The sequence below is a fragment of the Podarcis melisellensis genome, assembly GCF_964234715.1.
Source record: "Podarcis melisellensis genome assembly, chromosome: 8".
Lineage (NCBI taxonomy): Eukaryota > Metazoa > Chordata > Lepidosauria > Squamata > Lacertidae > Podarcis > Podarcis melisellensis.
Genome location: NC_138540.1, coordinates 5,655,890 through 5,682,539, shown reverse-complemented (window position 1 = coordinate 5,682,539; position 26,650 = coordinate 5,655,890). Strand labels below are relative to the sequence as shown.

Genomic DNA, 26,650 nt, shown 5'->3' with positions numbered 1-26,650 from the left:
ATATTTTGTATTGCTGCATTTTATATTAAAAGTAAAAAAAAAAGTGTTTCCAAAAAGAGAGAAAATGTGGTGCCTTTATTCGATGTGGGGAGGAGAACCAGTAATTCCCTATCTTTCCAGAGTCATTCCAAGTGGTCGTGACGGGGAACGGCTTCCGCCACGCTCGCAATGTCGACCGCGTCCTCTGCAGCTTCAGGATCAACGAGACAGTCACTCTCAGTGAGTAGTTCACTCTCCTCTCTGTCTGCATGCTCAGTTGGCTAATGGTGCTGGGCTTAGCTCGCTGTCCACTTCCGTGATGTTTGCCCCTTCGCTTTGGGAAACCCTTGCAGAAAGCAGGAGAGCTCCTGTGTTGAGAGCCAGTGTGGTGTAGTGGTTAAGAGCGGTGGACTCGTAATCTGGTGAACCGGGTTCGCTTCCCTGCTCCTCCACCTGCAGCTGCTGGGTGACCTTGGGCCAGTCGCACTTCTCTGAAGTCTCTCAGCCCCACTCACCTCACAGAGTGTTTGTTGTAGTGGAGGAAGGGAAAGGAGAATGTTAGCCGCTTTGAGACTCCTTAGGGTAGTGATAAAGCGGGATATCAAATCCAAACTCTTCTTCTTCTCCTGGTCAAGGAGCACAGCAGATGTTGTCCGTCTCCAGGAGAGGCAGGGATGGTGTTAGGTTGCAGCAGTATCTCCCAAAGTGAGCGGTGACACCCATGGAGTGCTGTGGGATTCCCTAGGAGGCAAGGGGGCAGCAGTGGGGTGTTTGAGGTGTAAATGAGTCTCATGTATCTGGCCCCCTGAGGCAGAGAGGTAGATGCTACCCTGCTTTTCATCTCCTCACATGACAAGGTACAATAAAGATCCAAGTCTAATCAAGTTATTTTGGCATCCGAGGCAGGAAACCCCACAAGCACCTCTCCTTTTCCATGGCAACAATAAATTAAATAGCTAACAGTCTGAAGCCCCTCCACAGCACTCAAAATCAGCCTCCTGAGTTGGCCTGCCTCACTTACTGCCTTCTAGGGAAAAGGCTCTGAGCTGTTGTTAGGCTGGGGTTTTATGCTGGATTCATTCATGTCATGTTTTATCATGTGAGTTGCTTTGAGTTTGCTTGAGTGGGAAGGCAAGGAGGACATAAGTTACTTTTTAAAAAAATAATAATATTTTATTAGATTTTAGGAATAAAAGATTTAGAAAAATACAGAAAAAACAAAAATACAAAATCACAAAATACAAAAATACAAACATTAAAGCATGAAAAAGAAAGAAATAAAACTAAGAAAGCACATACAAGAGAAAAAAAGAAAAGAAAAAACAAAAATCCCTCTTTTTTTAATTTCACATTTTTTGTTAACTTATTTTCCTGACTTCCTCACATCTCCCTTTTTTGTATCCCTTTTAAAATTTATTTCAGCAAATTAATTAAATTTAATTATCTAGTTTATCTATTTATCTGTTATAAGTCCGATCTTAACCTTGTTACTAGAACCCCTTCAATTCAAATCAATACCATCAACATTCAAAAATTTTATAGTGCTTCTGTAAATAAATTTTTAATTTCCTCCAATCTTCTTCCACCAACTCTTCTCCCTGGTCTCGGATTCTGCCAGTCATCTCCGCCAGTTCCATATAGTCCATCAATTGCGTCTGCCATTCTTCCAGTGTGGGTAGATCTTGTGTCTTCCAATGCTTCGCAATGAGAATTCTTGCTGCTGCTGTGGCTTACATAAAAAAAGTTCTATCCTTCTTTAACACCGTTTGGTCAACTATGCCCAGGAGGAAGGCCTCTGGTTTCTTCAGAAAGGTGTATTTAAACACCTTTTTTATTTCATTATAGATCATCTCCCAGAAAGCCTTAATCTCAAGGAGGACATAAGTTACTGAAACAGACAATAATTAGCAGCATTTTGTGTTAAAGTAAGCTCTCATGGTAACCAGCGACTGATCTTATGCATTTCGAAGGAACTTCAGATTCACCATATTATGTAGAAGCTTTTTCTGACAAGCAAATGAGAAACTTCTGGTTTTGGGGTCAGACTCAGAACAGCCAGGTCAGAAGATCATGTGCCTTGAATATAAAATATAATATGAAGATACAACAAAAGGAATCTAGGTCTAAATCAGTGGTTCCTGAATTGCGCAGTATTGTCCCCTGGGAGGCGGTAGGATTTCCTGGGGGGGGGGGGGTTCTAAGAAGCAAGTGGGAGCAGGAGGGGAAACTGGAGGTGTAAATGACTATTAGAGACTTTGAAAAGCTGGTCTTACTGGATCAAGTTCACCACTTCCGTTGAATTAATTAAACGTAATCGTTTTCAGTGCATTTTGAATAGATATGCAATTAATTGTTGGTTTTGAATTTTGGGAGGTTATTATCTTCTTTAGTGGGTCATGCAGACTGCTATTCTGAATAATGCTTTTTATAGGGTAGGGGGCAATGGGGATGAATTTATGGAACCGGGGGTAGGGCAAAAAAAAAGTTTGGGAACCATTGAGCTAAATCTAGAGCCACATATTTTTACAGTAGGGAAAGGCAGCGTAACCTTCTTAGATTTCTTCCAGAAAAATGTCCGCGTCTCCTTTGTGAAGATGTTGGACGGAGTCCTTTCCCTAGTGTAAATTAGTACAGTTTGACACAGAGCTGCCTTCAAGTCTTAAACTTGGAACTCCCTCTCCATTCCTGCATTCTTGAGGCGGTGATGTGACTCTTGGCTGCTGCCGGCTTTAAAAGCTGAGCTGAATCAATTAGGACCTGATGGGAGCCGTATGTAGGTCACATCATGCTGCTCTTCATGCTTCTTTTGGTGAAGCTTCTCGTAGTGCCAGAGGCCGATAAGGCAAAGCCAGCAAGCCATTCCTGCTTCAGTTAGACCAGTGGGAGAGCAATGGGGAGGTTTTCTAAAAGCCACAGCGTTCGTCCATGAATCCAGAGCAAAGGACGTCATTGTACCACTCAATTCTGCCTTGGTCAGACCCTGCCTGGAGTCCTCTGCCCAGTTCAAGAAGGAGATTGACCACCTGGAAGCTGCTCAGAGGAGGGGTGACCAAGATGAAACAGGGTCTTTATGAGGAAAGGTTGAGAGAGTTGGATGCAGAAGAGAAGATTGGAGGTCACATGATAGCGTTCTTCAGACACCTGAAGGGCTGTCCCATGGAAGATGGAGCAAGCTTGTTTTCTGCCGCTCCAGAAGGGACGACCCCAACCAGTGGAGTCAAAAGACAAGAAAGCAGATTCCGAATCAACATGAGGAAGAACTTTCTGGTGGTATGAGCTGTTCAGCAGCCGACTATGTCGGAAGGTGGTGGACTCTCCTTCGCGGAATTGAGTGGCCGCCTGTCAGGGATTCTTGAGCTGTGATTCCTTCACTGCAGGCGTTGGACTAGATGACGCTTGGTGTCCCTTCTGACTCCCAACTATGTGATTCTATGAAGTTCTTGGTAAGGGAGAGAGCCCGCTCTGTAACATTTACAATTCCAGGTGCGTGTGTGAGAGAGAGAAAGAGAGAGAAAGGGATGGCGGGTGGCTGAAAAAACGTAGATCCACCTTCTTTATTCCACGTGGAATTTTATCCCAAGTTGAAGATGAAGCATCTGTTGTCAATTTAAAAAGCTTAAGCACGACAGAACGGTCCATTAGAGAGAATGATATATATTTTTTTGCCCCAGCCTTTTTCACTGTCTACACAAACAGCTGACCCTGTGACATAACTGCCTATATTATTCATTCGTCTCCAGCTCCTTGTCCCTCCGCCCACTCACGACCCAAGGCTGTCGTAAGTTGCTTTGGCTCTCCAAATGCTTCGATGCAGAGCAGGGAAATAATAGCACGATTCCGGCCTGGTTTTCATTACAGCATGAGCAAAACACTTCTTTCCCATTCGCTGGGCTCCTGAGCAGGCGATTTTTCTGGCTTGGAGAATCCAGCACTGTCTCTCCGACTGCATTCTGACTTCCCCACAAAATAAACTTCAGGGTGTGTTTTTTTTTAAAGGGGCTCTTTTGTTGGAGGAAATATTCCATGCTGCCACCATAGTGAGAGTTGGAAAAACGTCTGCGCCAGAATAAGCAAACATTTCTGGATGGTGTGAATATTTCCGAGGGTTGCATGACTGAAGATCCACTAGCAAGGAAGCAGATGATATGTAAAGATTCAAAGTGCACAATCCCTAAATTGACTACAGTGTGACACATAAAACCAGCCACACTTTGGGTTCTCTCCAATAATAAATAAAAATAACCCAAGGATGCAAGTAATTTGATTTGTTTTCAAGTGGTTCACATGGACAATTGTTATTTATTATTGATTTATATGCCACTTATGTTTGTTTTAACTATAAAAACGACATAAAATTAAAACACACAATGACAAAACCGTTAGGTCAGTTCCCTAACCAAGGATTCTTGAGTGAAATTAGTAGTCATGGAATAGAGAGGTTCTTTTACAGATCAGTAACTGGTTCAGAAGCAGGAAGCAGAGAGTGGAAGTTAATGGATGGTTCCTGTGTAGAAAGTGGAGTGCAGTTGTTTGGAACTGCAGGTGGGCACCGTGGTGTTGAACTCAAGTCCAGCTTGCAGGCTTCCCATGAGCATTCATGGAGTCTGTCCGTGGCTACTAGGCATGATCTGCCTCCATCTCAGGAAACAGTAATGGTCCCAGATACTGGTTGTTGAAAGCCACAGGAGGAGAGAGTGCTTTTGTTCTCAAATCCTCCTTGCAAGTTTCCCACAGGCATCTGTTTGGTGTTAGTGGCAAGGACAAAATATAGGTAGAAAAGGAGAATTCCCTCAATGTCAAGATCCAGATTTGGGGCAATTACTCTTCGGTGAGGCTCATCGCTGTCTAATTACTTTTTCAAATTTGGTATCCCAGTTTCAAATGCATCATGATTTTGTTTTGCAAGAAGTCTTTCCAGGGAGCAGTCAGATGGAATGGTGGACACTAGTTTTTGTTTGTGCTGCAGAGGGGAGGAGGGGAACAGCCGAAGGAGAAAGCTGTCTGTATTTGTGATGAAGCAGCAACTGATGATCAAGCAAAAAGCGAGCCCTCCCCACTTGCCAGCTAAACTTGCATTCCCTTGGGAATGTCAGACTACAAAGGGTGAGCAGATTTATTGTGGGGAAGGCAAAGAGAAACTTACAAAACCTTCTCAGGAAGTGGAAGCACAAGACCTTTAATCATGGTGTGGATAAAAGAGGCTGGCTAAGGGACCCCAACCTGGTCCCCTCCAGAAGTTTCGGACTACAACTTCCACCAGCTCCAGGCTGTGTGGCCGTAGGATACTGGGGCTGATGGGATGCAGTGGTCCAAAACAACTGGACTTTTAGGCTGGGGAAGGCTGAACTATGCTACGAGAAGGATAAACTAGAGACCTTGGGGTGATGTTCAGCTACATCTTACAGAGACAGTGTGGTGTAGTGCATACCCTCTGACATTTCCCCGATGAAAATAGGGATGTCCCATTCCATAATGATAATTTTACTATTTGTACCCCACCCATCTTACTGGCTTGCCTCAGCCACTCTGGACAGCTTCCAACATATATAAAAACATAACAAAACATTAAACAATTAAAAAAAATTCCAATGAAAATAAGGGACATCCTAAGGGGAAATGGGACATTCCGGGATCAAATCAGAAACCAGGATGGTTTCTCTAAATCAGGGATGTCCCTTGAAAATAGGGACACTTAGAGGGTCTGGTAGTGGTTAGAGTGTCAGCAAGGCCCTGCAAGACCAGAGTTCGAATCCCCACTTGAACATGGAGCTCACTTGGGCAAGTATTGCTTCTCTCAGCCTAAACTACTTCAAAGGGTGGTTGTGGGGACTGAATGAGAAGGAGGTAATGGTTGTGCATTTAATCCCCGCAACAGTCCTGTGAGGTAGGCTAGGCTGAAAGGTACTGACTGGGCCCCAGGGTCACCTCATGAGCTTCATGGCTGAGTGAGGATTTGAATCCTTATCTCCCAGGTTCTAGTCCGACCCTGCAGTCACAACACCACTGTGGCTGAGTGACTCTTAAAAATGAAGTGAGTGAAAAGTTTCTCTAGGTGAACAGGAAGAGATGTCTTACAGTAGTCCCTTTTATGCCAGAAGTTTCTAACATAACTGGGCTGGGCTGGTGGACTAGTTATAAAAAACGAAACAAACCCTCAATATTGTGGACTAGTAACTTGCAAGGTTGTGTTAAGTATTGTTGACATTGAGAAAAGTAATGGGGAAAATATTCTGAGCAAAGAAAGCCAAAATGACTGTTGCGAGATGTTATGACTCTCGGAGGGATTTTCCTGAGGTGACTGGGAACAAACTGGGAGTGCTGAGCCAACCTTGTTATGCCTGGGAGCAGAAATGCCAAGCTCATCCAGACTCCAGCCCAGCTGGTCTCCTTGCAGTCAGTCGCCAGCATTGTTTACTACAAGATGCTTTGGGTTCCTGCATAACCATGTTGAGTAACTCAAAGAAAAGACCTTGTCGGCCTAACTCAAGAGGAAATGAAAAGCAGGCTTTGGGGCTAAAGTGGGATTAAGGCTGTTCTTTGGAATTGTCTAAAATAATCAAATAAGATTGTCAAGGCCAAAAGGTTAAAAAGATGCTATGATCCTTTCAGCTCAGCTGAAGATGGTTCTACAACCTAGCTTAGGTTTTTCTGCAGCAGCTGGATTTTGCTTTAAAATGGTCAAAACTGACCAATGCCGACTCAACGAAACTGGCCGGGTCGGGTTTGAACCCTTGTCTCCCAGGTCTTAGTCCGACACTCTAACCACTGTGCAACGCCGGCTCTCTCTGAGGGACCCTTTCAAAATGGAAGCCCTGTTTAGAGAAGAGGCGAGTAAGAGGTGAAATGATAGATGTTTCTAAAATTATGCATAGCATAAGGAAAGTGAATTCCTCATAACACTGGAATTCATGAACATCCAATAAAGCTGAATTTTGGAAGATTCCTGGCAGATAAAATGAAGTCCTCCTTCATGCAGGGCATAGGAACTCCCTTCAGGAGACCGTGATGGCCACTAACACGGATAGCTTAAAAAGAAGATCAGACCAATTAATGGAGGAGAGGGCAATTGATGGCTAATAGTTGCTGGAACCTGCAGGTTCTGCCTTCAGGCTTCCTTTGGACATCTGGTTACATACCCTCCAACATTTCTCCGATGAAAATAGGGACGTCCTAGTCCATAATAATAATTTGGCTCTTTATACCCTGCCCATCTGACTGGGTTGCCCCAGCCATTCTGGGCAGCTTCCAACATATATAAAAACATAATAAAACATTAATTCCCTACCAGGACAGACTTTGCTCGTGTGCTCAAGACATGGATTCTATAAAAACATATTTTGCTGCACTGTGTGAAATATGAGCAAGCCAGGGTTGAACTGATATTACCCTTGCTGGTACCTTTCCTGGGAAAATCAGAGGCTCACTATGTCAGGTTCCTATTGGAAGACCGGACAAACGCTAGAACATTAGTGAAGTTTTTATCGGTGGTTGCAAGAACTAGTGATCCCTATCTTTAAGTCTGATCAAAATGCTTGTTTAACCTGGAGGTACACTGTCTGAATTGTGCATTGCTTTGTAACGATTTGTTGGGTCTCTGGACTGTAATAAAGGTTGATTGATTGAATAAAACATTAAACATTTAAAAAAAATATTGCTATACAGGGATGCCTTCAGTTGGCACCGGGGGGTGGGGCAGATAACTCCATACCCTCCCACATTTCTCCAATGAAAATAGGGACATCCTAAGGAAAAGCGAGACATTCCAGGATCAAATCAGAAACTTGGACTGCTTCTGTAAATCCAGGACTGTCCCTGGGAAATAGGGACACATGGAAGGTCTGTGGTTAGCTGCTGTGAGAACATGATGCTGGACTAGATGGGGCATTGGCCTGATCCAGCAAGTTTTGCTTATGTTCTCACGTTTCTGTTCTTCAGGATGAGGCAGCCCAGCCCTCACCTGGAGTGGAGGACAGGACACATGTCATGCAAACTTCAGGGCTTGGCAGTTTATTTCTGAGCCAAAGTTAATGTGTTTTTATGATCTTTCTCTCTCCCCCCCCCATATGATTTTTATTGAGGTTTTCCTATCATACAATAAGATTACAGCTATGCAAGATACAAAGGAAGAGAAAGGGAAAATCGAGAAAAAGAGAAAGGGAAAAAAACAAAGAAAGCAAAAACAGAGAAACATTAGCAAAAATTACAACAGAGGGCCTTCCGAATTTCTATCTGCTGGTGGAATTACTTATTTATAAATTATATATAAATATAATTTATTATTTATATGATTATTTAAAACCATCGGTCAATGCGAACAACTATCTGCTCCACTTTCTGTTAAGCGGTATTTCCTCTATATTACAATGTCTCGTAGTAATTCATTTCCTTTTTTGGTCTTATTTATCTTTTGAGACTTGATTTATTGCCCATTTCTCTATGAATTGAAATCATTGGGAAACAGACTTATTTCAGTACCATTGCTATCCATGGTGAGATTAACCTTCCATAGAAATAGGACTTTTTTAAAAAAAAAAACACGTTTTTTATTGAAAGATTTTTCATGGATAACAAAGGTACCTATACCGTCCCTGTTTTCAGTTCATAGAGTCCTACCTGCAGGTCAGGTATATTCAGTGTGAGATGCTTCTGCCATAGGCATTGGGAGGAGAGGTTGGAAAGCCCAGAGCATGGCTGCTTGCATTCAGTTGGTTGCAGTGAGTTTGTGGGTGGAGGGGAAGGGGAAGGGGGACGTTAGGTCAAATCAGCCATATCAATTTGTATGGTGTGGGGGCGGGATTGTTGTTGTTGTTTAGTCGTTTAGTCATGTCCGACTCTTCGTGACCCCCTGGACCAGAGCACGCCAGGCACTCCTGTCTTCCACTGCCTCCCGCAGTTTGGTCAAACTCATGCTGGTAGCTTTGAGAACACTATCCAACCATCTTGTCCTCTGTCGTCCCCTTCTTCTTGTGCCCTCCATCTCTCCCAACATCAGGGTCTTTTCCAGGGAGTCTTCTCTTCTCATGAGATGGCCAAAGTATTGGAACCTCAGCTTCAGGATCTGTCCTTCCAGGGAGCACTCAGGACTGATTTCCTTAAGAATGGATAGGTTTGATCTTCTTGCAGTCCATGGGACTCTCAAGAGTCTCCTCCAGCACCAGAATTCAAAAGCATCAATTCTTTGGCGGGGTTAGGTTGTTGTTTTGTTGGGCTGTATATGTAATGAAAGGGAACCACACCGGGGTGAAGGCATCCTCTTTTGTTTGTCCCCGTGCAGTGGTCCATGCTCACTCTTGATAGGTCCCTTCGTATCTCCCCAGTGCTGCTGTTCTTAATTGTACAGTCATACCTCAAGTTACAGCCACTTCAGGTTGTGTTTTTTCGGGTTATGGACCGCCGAAACCTGGAAATACCACAACAGGTTACTTCTGGGTTTCAGCAGTCGCACATGCACAGAAGCACGAAATTGTGCTTTGCGCATGCACAGAAGTGCCAAATCACAACCCGCGCATGCGCAGACGCAGGTTGCGAATGTGCATCCCACACGGATCACGTTTGCAACCTGAGCGTCCACTGTATAGGATTTTTGAAAATTGCATTTATTTGGAAACATCAGCTGTGGTTTTATTATGTATATACAGTGGTACCTTGGGTTACATACGCTTCAGGTTACATATGCTTCAGGTTACAGACTCCACTAACCCAGAAATAGTACCTCGGGTTAAGAACTTTGCTTCAGGGTGAGAACAGAAATCATGCAGCGGCAGCAGGAGGCCCCATTAGCTGGTGCTTCAGGTTAAGAACAGTTTCACGTTAAGAACTGACCTCCGGAACGAATTAAGTGCTTAACCCGAGGTACCACTGTATTTGTCTTGTATGTGAGGTTTGTATGTGAGCCTAAGCAGAGATGTCTACCCCTGTTTTCTATATCTTATTGAGGATTTTGCTTGCTGTGCTGTATAGCACAGGAGGACGCAGGTTTGGGTGGAAATGGGTATATAACTGGGGATACATAGCTGGGTGGGGGGGAGAGATTATGTCTATTTCAGTTTGCTGTAAACTGCAAAAAAAGCACTGTTGCAGAGCACTGTAAGCATGTTCTTTGGTAAAACAAATACTGTCACCCCCCACTTTAATTGCCACCTGCAAACGTTGTTCTGCCCAACTCACATGCGCTCAGACTGCCTTCTCTGCTTCTCTTTTCAGATGAGAAACCATTCAAGGTGGAGGACACCTACCTGCTCTGCCCTGCACCTGTGCTGCGAGAAGTTGGCATGTAGGTTTGTTAGAATGCGGGACGGCTCTTACCTCTTTCTGTCTTTCTTCTGTTATGCATGTTTTCATTAGAAACCTCGAGATTTAGGGGTAAGATTTTCTTTCTTCTATGACTGCCTTATTCCCTTTTTAATAAAAACCTTGTTAGGATTCCTTCTGCACCTTCGGCTGAAGTTGGTGCCATTGATGCTGAAATTAGGCTAACCCAAAGCAGACCTGCAGTTCCACGTCTGCAGAGGCAGGACAACCTCTTTCTCAACGCAGCTGCCTCCGTCCCCTTTGCTTCTTTGCAGTTGTCTTTGGCAAGTGTAGAGCTTTGTACTCCTCAAGTGATAGCAAGTTTCTGGGTCAAAAACGTACCGTATTTTTCGCTCTATAAGGCGCACTTTTTCCCTCCTAGAAAGTAAGGGGAAGTGTGTGTGCATCTTACGGAGCGAATGCAGGCTGTGCGGCTATCCCAGAAGCCAGAACAGCAAAAGGGATCACTGCACAGCGCTCCCTCTTGCTGTTCTAGCTGCTGGCTTAGCCGCACGAAGCCTCTTTGGGGCACGGGGAGCCTGAGGAGGCTTCACACGGCTATCCCTGGCTTTTGTGAGAGGCGGGGGAAGGGACAGAGGGCTGCCGTTCTCCCTCCTTGGGGAAAAGCCTGCAAGCATCACACACATGCCCCTCGCGGCTCTTGAAAGGGAGCGCTGAGCAGAGCCTGGGATGCATACAGGTTCTGCTCAGCGCTCCCTTTAAAGAATTTTTTCCCCTCTAAAAACTAGGTGCGTCTTATGGTCAGGTGCGTCTTATGGAGCGAAAAATACGGTGAATTGGATCTGCTTCCTTGTGATGAAACTGAACTGGAAACTCTCAGTGTTGTTGGTTTTTTGTAATGTCTATCTGCTAATAAATGTGTTCATTCTTGGGAAGAATCCAGACAGATGGGGCGAGTATTTCCTCAGTTCCCAAGTGATGGGCAAGCGAGCGCGTGGGCTGGGGCCGCTTGCAACATTGCATCCAATGGCACGTTCTTGGCGATGGTGCCTGAGTCTGCCCAGCTGGGGGGCGGGGGCAAGACCCACCCATGCGCTCTAGGGCACAGGGCCACTTCTTTAAATCATGGTGCTTAACCAGACAGCCAAAAGTTGCCCTCACGCCGCCTGCTCCCACAGAGACAGGATTTCAAGAGTTGGAAGGGACTCAGGGCAACATCCAGACTGACCCCGCCCTCCAAACCCGCATCATCACATTTTCATGAGCTAGGGGGATTGTAAGTCCGTGCCCAGTTTGGGTAATGACTCTCGCCCTCCCTCCCTTTTTCTATTTTTTTTTTTAAATAATTTTTATTCATTTTCCAAACAAATTTTATACAATCAACAAATAATTTAACACTCATTCTTCGATTTTTGACTTCCCTCAGTTTCTCTGTCAATTTTTCATAAAATTTCTATTTGTTAACGCATTTCTAAACATAATATTTCCTTTTAGAACTCCTTTTCCTCTTACTCTCTTTTTTGCAGTTACAGATAGGTAGCCGTGTTGGTCTTGGTATCTGAAGAAGTGTGCATGCACACGAAAGCTCATACCAAGAACTAACTTAGTTGGTCTCTTTTTTGCAGTATTTCTTACTATCTCACAGAGTCTCTTCAAAACCAACAAGCGTTGTCTGTACATCACATATGTTTTTCAGATATTCTGTAAATTTCCCCCCAGTCCTCGATAAACGTTTGGTCTTTCTGATATCGAATCTTCCCAGTCAGTTTGTCCAATTCTGCGTATTCAGTCAATTTCCTTCTCCATTCTCCCACTGTTGGAATTTCTTCCTGCTTCCATCTTTGGGCCAGAAGTATCCTTGCGGCAGTCACTGCGTATTGAAACAGTTTACAGTCTCTCTTATTAATTTCGTTTCCTACCATTCCTAATAGGAAGGCCTCTTGTTTTCCTCCCTCCCTTTTTCTAGGGAAGCTGCTCTCCAGGTCAGCATGAACGATGGGCTCAGCTTCATCTCGAGTTCCGTCATCATATCCAGCACACACTGTGTAAGTGACCAGCTTAGAAACCCACCCTTGGGTATCGCTAAGGGAACATTGAGAGCAATGGCTACTGTTGACTTGAGTGGGAATGTGGGCCGCCTGGACTGTGTGTCTTAGACACAGGTATGAAATGCAAGGGGAGAGATGATAACGGCTGAAATCTGGCAAGTTTGCCTTTTGATGCTTTCATTGTTCAGTGACATTTGCTCCTGCTTGTGTTATATAATTCTTCTAGGCTGAAGTCCTAGACGCACTCTCCTGGGAGTAAGACCAGTTGAATTTGATGGGTCTTCTGTTCATAGGAATGTGCTGCTTAACTTGCAGAGCAGTTTAGGGAAGGGTTGGTCGGGCAGCTTCAGCTGGGTCCTTTTGGGAACCCCCTCCCTCGAAACAGCCACTTTAGCTCTCATTCTTGCACTGCAGGGGGTTGGACTAGATGACCCTTGGGGTCCCTTCCAACTCTACCATCCTATGATCTGTGAGCCTCTGCTTCAGTGAGCTCTTGGTCACTGGACTAGATGTGCTAGGGGATATCTGCAGCAAGGCTTATCTGGGGAGGCGAGTAGTGTTGAGAAGAATCAAGACTGGTCCGAGAACCAGCGTGGTGTAGTGGTTAGAGTACTGGGCTATCACCTTGGAGACCAGACTAAGCTGTGAATCTGCCTGGGTGACAGTCGCCATTTCTCAGCAGAGCCTACCTCACAGGGGTGTTGTGGGTGTAAAATGGGAGGAGGGAGAGCCATGTATGCCACCTTGAGCTCCTAGGAAGAACGTAAGAACAACAACAGCAGCAACAACAACAACAAGATGATGATAATTGGACACTACTTCACCAAGTTCTGTCTGCTCTCAGCCAGCCCCATCTGCCTGCCTTCTTAGAGCCCGCCCAGGGGGCAGCCCGGCTTGTTAGCTTCTATCTTTTGGAATCAAATTACAAGAAATGAGATTCCAACTAAACATTAGGAATAACTTTTTGAGGATAAGAGCTGTTCAATAGTGGAACGGACTCCCTCAGAAGGTGGTGGACTCTCCTTCATTGGAAGTTTCTAAGCAGAGGTTGGATGGCCACCTGTGGTTTTAACTGTGGTTCCTGCACTGCAGGAGGGATTGGCCTAGATGATCTTTGGGGGGCCCCTTCCAGCTCTTCAATTCCAGGATTCTGTGACACTCTCAGTTGCCCCCATAGTTCTCAGCAGAGAAGGGGTCGGTGGGGACAAACCTGGAATTAGTTGCCCCTGATTGCCATTGGCTTTGGCTCCACCTCCTGTTGACCTGCCTTGGAGTCCCAAGAGGCCCCAGACATTGCTGGTAAGAAAAGAATCGTGCTTGTCTCCCTCCCTGCCCTTCCTCCCCACTGGCCAGCCATCTTCCCATCCTCCTTTGGTCCCATCTGTACAATCATCATCCTGTTCATTACGCATTTTGGCTGGAAACCGTCTTAGATGCTGGCCAAGAAATTGAGTATCCTGCACGGTCCGGGCCAACTGCAAGCCGATGTGGTCAAGCAGTTACCAAGCAGAACTTCCCTTGAAATTATTGGGTGTTTCGCCCAAGTGAGGGCGGCCAGATTGCTCCCGGAGGGTTTTGTACAGGCAAAGCTCATTCCTTGTCCCTTTCTGAATCTCTCAGACAAAACTGGTGCATGTTGTCATGTGGATTCTCAAAACAAGAAGCTAAGTTATATAATACATTTGTGGGCAGCCTAGGGAGCTGCAGTCCCCAAACGCTGATGTGTGGGGATTAAAGAAAATTGGTGTGGGTAGGTGGGTGTGTCGTCATCCTCCTCTTTGAAACGCAACCAGCAAAATAGCCTGGAGTCACCAGGATCCTTGACATGATTAATGTATGTTGGTTTCCAAAGCTGCCATGCATGTCACTTTTTGCGGTGCTTGCAAAAACAAGGTGGTACGATATCCTCTCGTTTTTCCCCTCTCCCAAAGTATTTAATATTTCAGTTTAAGCCCTTGCTGGTAACTCGATGACAAAAGGGCCCTCTGCGCATTCTTTCCTTGGGAGAAATCTTCTAGCAGCATGCAACTCATGCTCTCTTACACCTCCCCAACAAGGAGTGAGCTGGCTGTCGTACATTTGTGTGAACTGTTTTCCCTTTGGCTTTGGTTCAAAATAACACCGTTGCTCTGTCTAGCAGCTGCTTTTCAGAGTTTCAGACAGGAGCCTAATCTGAATGCTAGATGATTCAGGGCAGATAAAAGAAAGTCCTTATTCATGCAGTGCGTAGTTGAACTACAGAGCTTGCTGCCACAGGAGGCAGTGATGCCACTGAACTAGAGGGCTTTAAAAGGGGATTAGGCAAATTCATGGAGGAGAGAGCGATCAATGGCTACGACAGTTATGTTCTGGCTCCACAGTCGCAGGCAGCAATGCTTCTGAATATCAGTTGCTGGAAACTACAGGAGGGGAGAGGGATCTTGTGCTCAGGTCCTGCTTGCGGTCAGCCATTGTGAGAACAGGATGCTTGACTTGATGGGCCATTGGCCTGATCCGGCAAGCTTTTCTTATGTTCTTGAGCCATATTCATTAAAAAGTCCTGGATTCTTTTCCCCAGGCAGCTTAGTGTAATTTCTGTTTTCTACAGGGTTTCCCCACCCCCCCTCCTGTTGAACTGTTAGGAGCTGAATTCAGCATGAGAAAGGCTATATACAATAGATCCTTGCAGCAGCAGCAGGAGCAGCTCTGAAGGCTTGAATTATGCACCAGAGCTCTTATGTAAGAAGTCTCCTTGGGTGCTATGATATTATGTGGTTTTGCCTTAAACAATATTCTGCCTGTATTGTGATGCTCCAGCTGTGTTTCCTTCCTTTTCAGCCTTCATAGGGAACAGCAGATTTTATTGCAGTGATTACCAAGTGATGAGTCAGGACGTGCAGTGGTTTGGAGAGGCTTCATCAATCAGTCTCTAGGCTGCCAGGATCACTCTCAGGGCAAGGGAGCCTGAGCTGAGCATCTTTCCCCCTTCTTTGGGCCCGTCTTTCTTGGTCTTTGGTTGACTTGGACCCTTTTTCAACATGCCCAGTGTGGCTGCTGATTTCTGAGTTGCAAAACACTTTCCCTGCCTTTCCATTGGTGCAACCCAGAATCACAATTAACAAACAATTAAACAATGATCATCCAGCAACTGGGGTGGGGGGGAGAGAGTACAGAGTTGACTATTATTTGTTCCCTGGTAGGTCCCCAAGGCCAGGGCCAGCCCACCCATGAGGGAAGGTGGGGCAAGTGCCTCAGGCAGCAGAATCCATAGGGCAGCAGATCCAGCCTCCAAGGATTGCATTGCCTGCTGATGCTGCCACTGCCTCAATGACGGTGACAGCTGCAGCAAGCTCCATAGCCATGGCGTGCTGTCAGCGGACCAAGGGGACTAGTAAAGGTAAAGGGACCCCTGACTATTAGGTCCAGTCGTGGCCGACTCTGGGGTTGCGGCGCTCATCTCACTTTATTAGCCGAGGGAGCCGGTGTACAACTTCTGGGTCATGTGGCCAGCATGACTAAGCTGCTTCTGGCAAACCAGAGCAGCGCACGGAAACGCCGTTTACCTTCCTGCCGGAGCGGTACCTATTTATCTACTTGCACTTTGATGTGCTTTTGAACTGCTAGGTTGGCAGGAGCAGGGACCGAGCAACGGGAGCTCACCCCGTCATGGGGATTCGAACCGCTGACCTTCTGATCGGCAAGTCCTAGGCTCTGTGGTTTAACCCACAGTGCCACCCGCGTCCCTCACGGGGACTAGACCAGTCCCCTAAATGTTCCTGGTAAATTAGAGTATTAAAGTATTAGAGCCTGGCGCCTTCTTCTCAAAGCCCAGGAAGCTTTTGCCCGCTTTAGGGAGGGAGGCGCAATGCTCATGTATGCAATATCGGGGCCCCCACTATCGCCCCCGCAAGCCGACACCTCTGGCCCTAACTCTTCCACTACAAAACAATTCACTGCTCGCCACTGCTCCTTGGAGGCCGGATCTGCCATCTCCTCCGCAGTGCCCCCCGCCATGCCACCTCTACAGAGGCCTCTCAGTGAACTGGAGGCACTGCTGGTCTCCTTCTACTCTGAGGGGAGAAATGGCAAGGGGCTGCCCTCTCGGCTCTCCTGGGCTCTGCGCCCGCCTGGTGTGATTCACAGCCACCTCCATGACGGCCTTTGATTCCCTCTTCAACCATCAAGTAAAGGTTGATTTGATTCCCATCCTCACTCCCTTGTTCCTGCTGTTAGAGCTTCACTCTCCCCTTCACTCTCCTGGCAGGGAGAGGGGCTCCATTTTGTGGTTTGCCTCAGGTGCCAAAATACCTTGGGACGGACCTGCCCATAGCTGATGCTGCCCCCTGCAGGGAGTTCAGCTTCCCCTGCCCCAACCCCATCAGATAGAGGATGTTTTAGTAGCAAGTGCCTAGAAAAAGTGGCCTGCCTGTGACCCGAATCGGGGAAATATTTGACTTTATTGCTGGAGTACAAATCTGGGGCTAGGGTTGGCGCAGGCAGCCCATAAATTCCTGATGCCTGTTGCTTCGCAAACACTCCCCCGTGGACAGTGTCCCTCTCTGGACGAAAGACAGGCACGTCCAGTCTGGCAAAACAAAGAAAAGAATGAATGAAATGTGTATTTCAATCAAAGTGGGCAGGGCTGAGATTTATTTTATAGCCAAGAGTCTTGTACGTGTTTCCACTGCTTAGAGTGTTTTGGAAACTTTTTATATCCTAGAAGTAGCACTCCTTTTTTCCCCCTTACTGAATTTTGGTTTGCTCGTGAAACCTGATTAAATTTTTGATTGAAACAAAAATCCAGCCATTTTCAGATTCTCGGCTGAAATAAAGTAAGGCAGGGTTTGTTGCCGGATCCTGCAAGGTATTTGGCTGGGGTGAGGTCACGAGCATGTTGAAGACAAATTGCATTTCAAATACACGCTCGTGGGGTCTGGATCCTGCTGCAGGATACTCCCCCAACACAAGGTGCTTTAAGAGCCAAAAATCCCTCAGCTGGGGTGGAAAGCTGGTGCTGAGAGGTGTGGAGGCTGGAAGTGTGGCAGAAATTTGGCTCTTGGGCCTAGCCCACTTGCCCAAGTGGCGCATAAGCCTGGCCTCCATTAGCTGTTTGTTAGTGCGCAATATGATTAGCCTTTCTCATCGCAGTGTGGGTTTTGAGATTAGTCCCAAACCCTGCTCTGAGATCACTGGCTTTGAGTGATCCAGAAGGGAGGTGGAGGGCAGACTGAGCCCACGCAGGGCAAATGGATCCCCTTCATGGAGCTCCACATGCTTTTTCCATTCCATGCGCCAAAAGGACTCAGTGGCCAAAGGCGGCTGGCAGAAGGTGGAAAACCTTCTGCCATTGGCTGAGGAATTCTATTTATTGAGCTGCAGAACTGATACACTTGAATTTCCTTACAACATGGAGACAAAACATGATGGGCATAGGAGAAGGATTTCCAAAATGCTAGCATAAGTAATCTGCAGCCTGCCAAAGATTTAAGAATGGGTTCAGGGTATGGCAGATGGGTGCTGCTAGGACGTTAAAAGACTTGGGGTCCCAGGCCCAGCGAGCAAATGTGAGTAACCTTTGCTTGTGACTGTTTATAGGTATAGGTGCAGAATGAGGCTGGCTTTCCAAAGGAGAGCAGAGTTTAAACAACAAATTTAAATTAAATATAAACTGAATATTTAATCATCTCCTTCCTTGCCCTTAATGTCCAATTGGCTGTGGAAGATTTAGGAACTTTGCACCCAAGAGGATGAACACGTTTTCTGCTGTAGATTGGCTTTTGTTCCGATTTAGCAGTAAACAGTGAGTTTTCCCAGGGTAGGTTGGGGGGAGGAGAGAGAAAAAGACTGAAATATACTCAGAGTTGAGAGTGGATTTCATGCTCTTTATTCAGCTCATAGTGGTGAGGAGGAATGGAAGTTCCCTCAGAATGTCTGCTTTATATACATTATTTACACAATGGGCCCCACATGATTGGCTAATTCCGGGATTCACCTGTAGGCCAATCAGGTTGCGGATTCACTTCCACCTGGAGCTGGATTGGATGGCTCCTGTGGACCAATCAGACTGCTGCCTTCTGGACCCTGTTGTTCTAGGACCAATCAGACTGCTGTCTTTTGGATCCTCAGTACATAACAAAGACCTTTGCCTAAAAATCAAAGGAGAAATGAAATAAAACAGGGGACAAACAGGAGTGTGGATGAGCCCACAGGGAACAATTGGGGGGGGGGATGAGGTATTTAGAACTATGGTGATTCTAAGGACTACAAAATGAGGAAGAGAAGAACAGAGAAAGCTGCAGCTCTTTAGGACCCCAAAGATTCCTATTGCCTGGGGTGCAAAACAACCAACTCATCAGTCCCAGCCATGATTTTGCTCAGTGGCTAAGAACACTTGAAAGGCAGGAGTGGCCAGAAATTGCTTTAAAGTTTTGCCAGCTTGTTTTGCTTTGCTGCTTTTCTCTCAGGAATTGGAATGGCTTGCTTTCTTCTTCTTTTTCTTTAAAGGAAAACTCACAGTCCTCCAGCAGAAGCGGGGTCTAAGTGCCGTGGACTTTCCTAATGTCCTGGGGCTCAGCCAAGGCCCCATTTGGCCACCTGCTGCCACTAAACCATGCAAACGGGAACCATGGGAGCAGAGCTAGCTAGGCTCTCACGAGTCAGAGGTGGAGAAATATTTGTTTTTCTTAAGGTTTCACGTCCTAAACAGAATCGCTTAGCAGTGCTGCGCCTTCCTCATTCTCACTGAAGCCATTCTGTCTGTCTTGTCCTGGGAACTTGGAATACATTTTTGGCACTATCTGGATTCTGGTAACACTCCTGTCCTCTGCTTCTGCCATAGGGTACGGCCACATATTGCATGGGGGTTTGGTTCCAAGAATTCTGCGTATACACCAAAAATTGTGTATACTTAAAACCATGTATACCTCTGTGGTTTAGTGGGTGAGGGGCGCTCCCAGAGCCGGCACCCTGAGGGGGTCTTGTCTCCCAAGCAAGGCAGAAAGCTTAAAAGCTACTTATGAGCTGGGTGCCTGCACAATACAGTGATACCTCGGCTTAAGAACTTAATTCGTTCTGGAGGTCTGTTCTTAACCTGAAATTGTTCTTAACCTGAAGCACCACTTTACTAATGGGGCCACTGCGCCGCCACTGCACGATTTCTGTTCTCATCCTGAAGCAAAGTTCTTAACCCAAGGTAATATTTCTGGGTTAGTGGAGTCTGTAACCTGAAGCGTATGTAACCCGAGGTACCACTGTACAAGCTTTGAAGTTCTGCCTTGCTTAGATTTAACTTGGACAGTTACAGCCAGCTTGCCTTCAACTGCTTATGGTTGAAACTGTGCAAGTTAAATGCATGTAAGATGTGATCGTGCAGTACAGTGGTGCCTTGCAAGACGAATGCCTCGCTAGACGAAAAACGCGCAAGACGAAAGGGTTTTTCGTTTTTTGCGTTGCTTCGCAAGACGATTTTCCCTATGGGCTTGCTTTGCAAGACGAAAACGTCTTGCGAGTTTGCTTCCTTTTTCTGAAAGCCGCTAATACCCAGCGAATCCACGCTCCGCAAGACGAAAAAATCGCAAGACGACGCAACTCGTGGAACGAATTAATTTCGTCTTGCGAGGCACCACTGTACTCTGGTCCAGTTGGAGATACCACCAGGCAGTTCTTAGGTTCTTTTGCCATACTGAGCTTCTCTGGGAGAAGTTTAGACTTCTAGCTTTCGATGTGCACTGCAGTTGATGGTTCTTGAATACATGAAAGCATTCCGCCATGCACTTGGAATCTTTGAACCATGACCATAGATGAACTGAGAACGGATACAGTATCTTCTACTGCAAATCACCAGCATACCAAATTTTGCTGCCCTGATTAAATTTTTCCATTCCACACTATCGTTTTCCATGAAGTCTACTACTCTAGAGCAGCACAAACAAGGTAGATAAAGGCAGGTCAGGCTACATCCCCTGTCTCAAGCATGGCAGTTATTTTATGAGATTCCCCTCGTGTCTGCTTTGGCTGCTGTTCCAGAAACTAGAAAACATTGGATGATCAAAGCAAGCTGGAGTCTAAAACCAGCAGAGAGTCTGGGAGTTTTAATTTCCTTTTTATTAGACCAGATTGTTTCAGTTATATGTATTTTTAAAACCCTGTACATATACGTGATAAAATGAATGATAGACAGCAACTTCCATGCCGCAGAGAAAAATTTGCCCTGTGGAAGCTATGCCAAGTTGCTCTTCTCAAGGCTTCAAAATAAGAGACCTCCGTTTATTGAGGTTTTGCCTGCCAACAGAAAACAATGAAGAAATCTATTCTTTGGCTGTGCTAAAATCAGGCAGCAACAGCTCATTGCCACCCCTACAACTAAAGGGAGCATCAAATAAAGGGGTTGTCTTTGCCCTTGAGTGGGAACCTGGAAATTCCATCTCCAGACAAAGAATTTGGCTAGTTACTTCCCCAACCTGGTGCCCTCCAGATGTTTTGGACTACAACTCCCATCAACCCCAGCTAGCATGATCATGCTAGGAGATACTGAGAGTTGTAGTCAAAAACATTTGGAAGACACTCAGCAGTAAAAAGTCCCCCTCGTGATGTCCTCCCTTTCTTATCTACAGGAGGCATCTATGTTCTGTCCTGGATTCCAGATGGGGCAGAACTTTACCCTATCGCCCACCTGTATGCTGCACGTGTTACTACAAACTGCATTATTTTGAGCAACAACTTAATATAGCAACCATTCTTGGTCTTCACACTGTTTTCACAGACATTGAGGAAGCAACTGGAAAATGCCCCCAGTGTGTATCCTATACAGTGGCGTAGTGTGGGGGGTGCAGGAGGGGCCGGCGGCACTGGGCGCAACACCTGGGGGTTAGGGTTAGGGGGCGCAAATCCACGGGTTAGGGGGTGCAAATTACTTGCCTTGCCCCTGGTGCTGACAACCAACGCTACGCCACTGATCCTATAAGATTTCCAACTTTGAAAGCTAATTTGTGTTCAGTGGTGTCCTGCCAATTGTTGTTTTCTCTGTTTCTCCAGCTGGCAACAATGCTATAAGCAAAACTTTTGGCCTTTTTGGTTTCTCTGGCATATTATAGGCCACACTCGATTTGAAATTTCTACAGATTTACCTGGGTTTTGGTTGGAAAAACCAACAATTATAAGGCCTTTATAAAAGCCCAGGAGGAGGACAAAAGTGTTTGAACATACAGTTTGAGTGTTGTAAGATGTCAATGAGCAAAATATATCTGTTTAAAGCCACCTTTCCCAGCTTGTTAGAAATGGATGAACCATCAATATCTGTTTCTCCCAGCTTCTCGTTTTTCCAACCTTAAGTTCCATTCACCCACTTTTAGCATCAATTTTTGATCTTTTTCTAATCTTTCTTAAAAGGTCCAGACAAAAATGATAGCTATGTTTTGGTTCCCCTGTTGGCTTGGGGGAGGGCAAATGAGGTGGCTTCACATTCAATCGCAAACAAATTTCTGCCCCAATCCTGCAATATGGTTCCTTCCACATGTTTGGGACTACAACTCCCATCGGCCCCAGCAAGCATAGCTGAAGGACAGCAGCTTCTGAAGAGTGCCATCTTGGGAAATGTTGCTTTAAATTCTTTGGCCAAAGTCCAAAGGGCTCTGCTTCAGCAAACATTTGTCTGAAGAATAACTTCTAGGCCGGTTGCATGTGCTATACCCGCAGGGTATCGTGCCAGCCTCTGAAGTCTTCAGGTGTCCTTTCCTTAAAGGTAAAGGGACCCCTGACCATTAGGTCCAGTTGTGGCCGATTCCAGGGTTGTGGCGCTCATCTCGCTTTATTGGCGGAGGGAGCCGGCGTACAGCTTCCGGGTCATGTGGCCAGCATGACTAAGCCGCTTCTGGCGAACCAGAGCAGCGCACGGAAACGCTGTTTACCTTCCCACCAGAGTGGTACCTATTTATCTACCTGCATTTTGCCGTGCTTTCGAACTGGTAGGTTGGCAGGACCAGGGACCAAGCAATGGGAGCTCACCCCATTGCTGGGATTTGAACTGCCGACCTTCTGATCGGCAAGTCCTAGGCTCTGTGGTTTAACCCACAGCGCCACCCGCGTCACTTGTCCTTTCCTTAATGTTAGCTTTTTGTTTGTTAAATTCTAAGTTATCTAACAAATGTACTTTAATAAAAGAAATAAGTTACACGTTCTTCCTAGGCAGTAACCGGAGCCAGGCCTCCTTAGTTTCAGCAAGGTTGCCTCCAGACTATATCCTGACCCCAAATGTAATTGATTAGTGCACTGCAGCAAGCGATTAATTAATCCATCCTTCTTTAAATGGGCTGAAAACCTGCCATTTAAACACATGCAAACATACCTTCTTTTTTAAAAAAGATAAGAACACGTTCAGGTTGTCTGTTATGTTTGTGCAGGCAACATTTGGAAAGTTGCAAATGTTGCTTACTCTTGTACTGTTTAACCTTCGTAAGGGTGAAACTACCTTAGTTGACAAGTTTTCCCTGAGTGAAGAGTTCATGATTTAGAGCAGTGATGGCCAAACTTGGCCCTCCAGCTGTTTTAGGACTACAGTTCCCATCATCCTTGACCACTGGTCCTGTTAGCTAGGGGTGATGGGAGCTGTAGTCCCAAAACAGCTGGAGGGCAAAGTTTGGCCATCACTGGTTTAAAGTAATTCCAAAACCATCAAGCTGCGTAATGTTAACTTAGCCTCCCCCAACCTGATACCTTCCAGTTATTTTCTGCTGCAGCTTTCATCAGCCTCAGCCAAAACATCTGGAGAGCACCAGGTTGGGGAAGGCTGCTTTAAAACATCTGGCAACATGGTATGCCTTGCAGACATGAGCAGATGTGGTACAGTATCGTAGTAGGGTTGTTTCTGACGGTTCCAAAAGTCTAAAAATAGCAGCCGTGGTTTTTTAAAAAAATCAATAGAAAATGTTCTTTAATATTTATTTTACAGCTACAAGACTTTAGACATTTATTAATGAGCAAGAACTTTTCAAAGCTGAAGTAAAGGTTTCCTACTGCTGTTTGCTGCATTTGAGCCCATTCTGCATTTAATTGAAAACAATTGTGGAGCCTCTGGCCTCCTTCCCTGGGCTACATTCTCATCTGAGAACCGAAAGCTGCTCAGGCTCTACGTCTCCTCTGCTTAAGGGTCAAGATGCTCTTGAAAAGACCTGGGCAGAGATGGGGCCAGCCATCCTCACCTGGATTCTCTCCTGCATATTCATTTCTGAGCAACAGAGTTCAAGGGGAGTGTTGATAAGCTGTGAGGGAATGCCCAGGAGATCTACAAGGATGATAAACAACCTAGAAGAAAAGGCTTAAGGCATTGCATGTGTTTAGCCTAGAGAAAAGTAGATTGAGCGAGATAGGAGAGAGATCTTGGCAGGTGTTTGCTGGCCAAATGAGCTGAAGAAGGGCCAGAGTGGTCCTTATCCAGCACTGATAAAAACCCAGCAAGCTTCTTTCCTCCCAAAACTGTTTAAAGGAGACAACCCCAGAATCAGGCACTTTTAGCTGGCAAAAGTCTTTGCTTCATCTGTTTAGGTAAGAAGTTTATTATCTTCTCTTTTGCCAAGTCATCTTCGCAGGGGTTTATTGAAATTTAAAGCAAAAGTATTTTTTAAAAACCTGATCAGGGGGGTGGAGCACCTCCCCCATGAGAAAAGGACACAGCGTTTGGGACTTTTTCGTTGAGAGAGAAAAGGCAAGGAAGAGGTGACATGACAGAAGTTGGTTAAATTAGGCATGATGTGGAGAAATAAATCAGGTTTTAGTGGATTCTCACCAGCCCCGTCCCATGTGCCCCTATGCTGCTGGGTCTGATGGGAATTGTGTCCCCAACCAGATTGGCAAAATTGGTTTGTTTGCTCATTGGTGAGACAACTCTTGAAGAAGCAAACCTTGGTTTAGCATTATGTGCAAACGCAACCTATGTCTACCACTGGATCACACCGCCTGTGCACATGCTTACTGATATTTCCAAGGAATCTAAAAGGTTACTCTTGCCTGATTCTTCTTGAGCAAGACCTGTCAGTTCCAGCGGAATAGAGCTTTAGGGTTCAGACCAGGTAACAGATTAGAAGGTCCTACGTTGCTTTTATTAAGCTATAATGCAGCACATCCTGCTTTTTCTAGTCAAGGACTGCACAGACAGAGAAGCTAGGCTCTTGATCTCTGATTCTGGGGGTGGAGAATCTTGCAAGGAACTGAACGGATAAACAATACATCTTAAATCTTGGGGAGGGGCCCTGGGTCAGGGAAGAGAACATTCTTTGCATGGCAGAATGTCTCATGCCTAGATGAACATGGGAAGCTGCCTTATCCCCGGTCAGACTGCTAGACTTTCTACATTAGCATTTTCCAGACTCTCCAGGGGTTCAGGTGGTGGTGTAATCTTCCTAAGCACTAACTGAAGATGTACTGGGAGGGAGGAATCGCCTGACTCAGCTTTCTCCATTCATTCATTCATGCATGCATGTATGCATGCATGCATGTCCACCGTCCATTGACTGCAGTCTCAAGTGAAGAGTGATTCCTTGCATGTGTGAAGGTGCTACCACAGATCGAGCACCACAGGTAGAACTTAAATACCTCTGGGATAGCCCAAAGTCACATGAAATGCTTCAGATGCAGAATCGAAAAGACTCAGAGGACTTCCTGGTGCTGTAGTATCTTTAAAGGTATCAACTCCTTAGAAAAAGAGGAGGAACAGCTCAGGGTTTCTTACACTGCCTCCAACGCAATTATTGTCAATGTGTGACTACATGCGCTGTGGCAGGACACACACTCAGCACACAAAAGTTCCCAGTTTCCAGCTTTAGCAGAGGCCTTTCTGCCCAAGGCTCTGGAGAACTGTAGCCGGTCTCTGCTGCTGAGCTAGAGAGATTGGTGCTCTGACTCAAGAGCCTGGTGTGTTTGCTGGCCAGTCCTCAAGTGCTGAACCATCAACATGTGTGCATGTCTGAACCTACACCGAAACCCCCACCTCCTCAACACGCCAGGATCAGCAAAGCCCTTGATTGCTACCTTAGGTCAGAAGCAGCCTCCCTATGTGGCCATTCTGCCACCCCCACCCCCCACTTTTGTTATTTTAACTGTCTGGCTCTTTAAAACCAAAGCCGCTGAGCTGAACTCTGGCCAAACCTAATTTTGTCTGTGCTTGCTTATCCCAAAAGCCTGATGACACCAGTGAGGAATGGCTCAGAAATATTAGCTGGTCTCTGGAAGCGAATAGTCTATACTTGGGATTAAATTTGGAAGCAACGTGATATCATTCATTCAAAGAGCATTTTCCTAACTTGGAGAAACAACAGGGGTGAGGCACTCCAGAAATGGGGGCTGCCTTCAGATGAACCTACACACCACGATTTGGAGATGGAACAAACTCTGCATCAGCACACCTGAACAGTTTACGTCCCAGTTTGAGCAAAGTGCCGTTTGCAATTGCAAACCAAGTTCTCAAGCCAGGGTTTGTGATCCTGTTTTGCAGTTCTGATTTGGTTTTTTTTAACTTCTTTTTATTCATTTTCTATAACCAAACAACAGCAAAGAAAGAAAAAGAAAAATAGCCAACACTTACCAAAAAGAAAGAAAGAAAGAAAGAAAGAAAGAAAGAAAGAAAGAAAGAAAGAAAGAAAGAAAGAAAGAAAGAAAGGAAAAGAAAAGAAAAGAAAAGAAAAGAAAAGAAAAGAAATCATCAACCAAAACGGAACACCTAAACCAACCAAAAGCTGCCAATCTTTAACGGTCGGGGTATTTGGGGTTTTCCAATTTTGTGCTAACAGAATCCTGGCAGCTACAGTTGCATATTGAAACATTATATAATCTTCTTTCTTAATCTCCTCTCCGATCATTCCCAGAAGGAAGGCTGATTTGAAGGCTGATTTGCAGTTCTGATTTGAAGGTGCACACTCTGGTTTGATCAAGCCCTGCTTTGCTGAAAAAGGTGTAACAACAAACTATGGTTTGACCGTGTGTAACAGGAGGAGAGGGTGCATGAGCACAGCACTGGTTCATGATCCTCAGGTCCTAACCATAACTTAGAGCATTGTTGGAATGCAGCTGATATTTAGCAAATAAAGTGTCTGGGGCCCCTGATTTCTTAGGCTGATAAATGAAGGGAAAGTTCAATTTGTTATGGCTGAGCCTCAACCTCTCTCTAGCTCAGAGTTCCATGCATTTCTCTGTCTTCTGATGCTCAGACCAGATCAGTGCTGCATCCTGGCGTTGCAAAGCACTCAATTTTTCATATAATCATAGAATTGTAGAGATGGAAGGGACCCCAAGAGTCATCTAGTCCAACCCCCAGAGTACAGGAATCACAGCAAAAAATCCCTGACAGATGGCCATCCAACTTCTGTTTAAAAACCTGCAAGAAAGCAAATTGCACCATTTTCTCA

General features: G+C 45.6%; 1 protein-coding gene across 1 annotated transcript in view; it reads left to right on the top strand.

Annotated features, from left to right (window-relative positions):
- Positions 1 to 26,650, top strand: part of ANTXR1 (ANTXR cell adhesion molecule 1) — a 129,120-nt gene that overhangs the window by 48,939 nt on the left and 53,531 nt on the right. Inside the window, exons 10-12 of the mRNA XM_081922555.1 lie at positions 121 to 219; positions 10,183 to 10,252; positions 12,197 to 12,275. Of these exons, the coding sequence (XP_081778681.1) occupies positions 121 to 219; positions 10,183 to 10,252; positions 12,197 to 12,275 (248 nt within the window). The remainder of the gene's footprint in view (positions 1 to 120; positions 220 to 10,182; positions 10,253 to 12,196; positions 12,276 to 26,650) is intronic.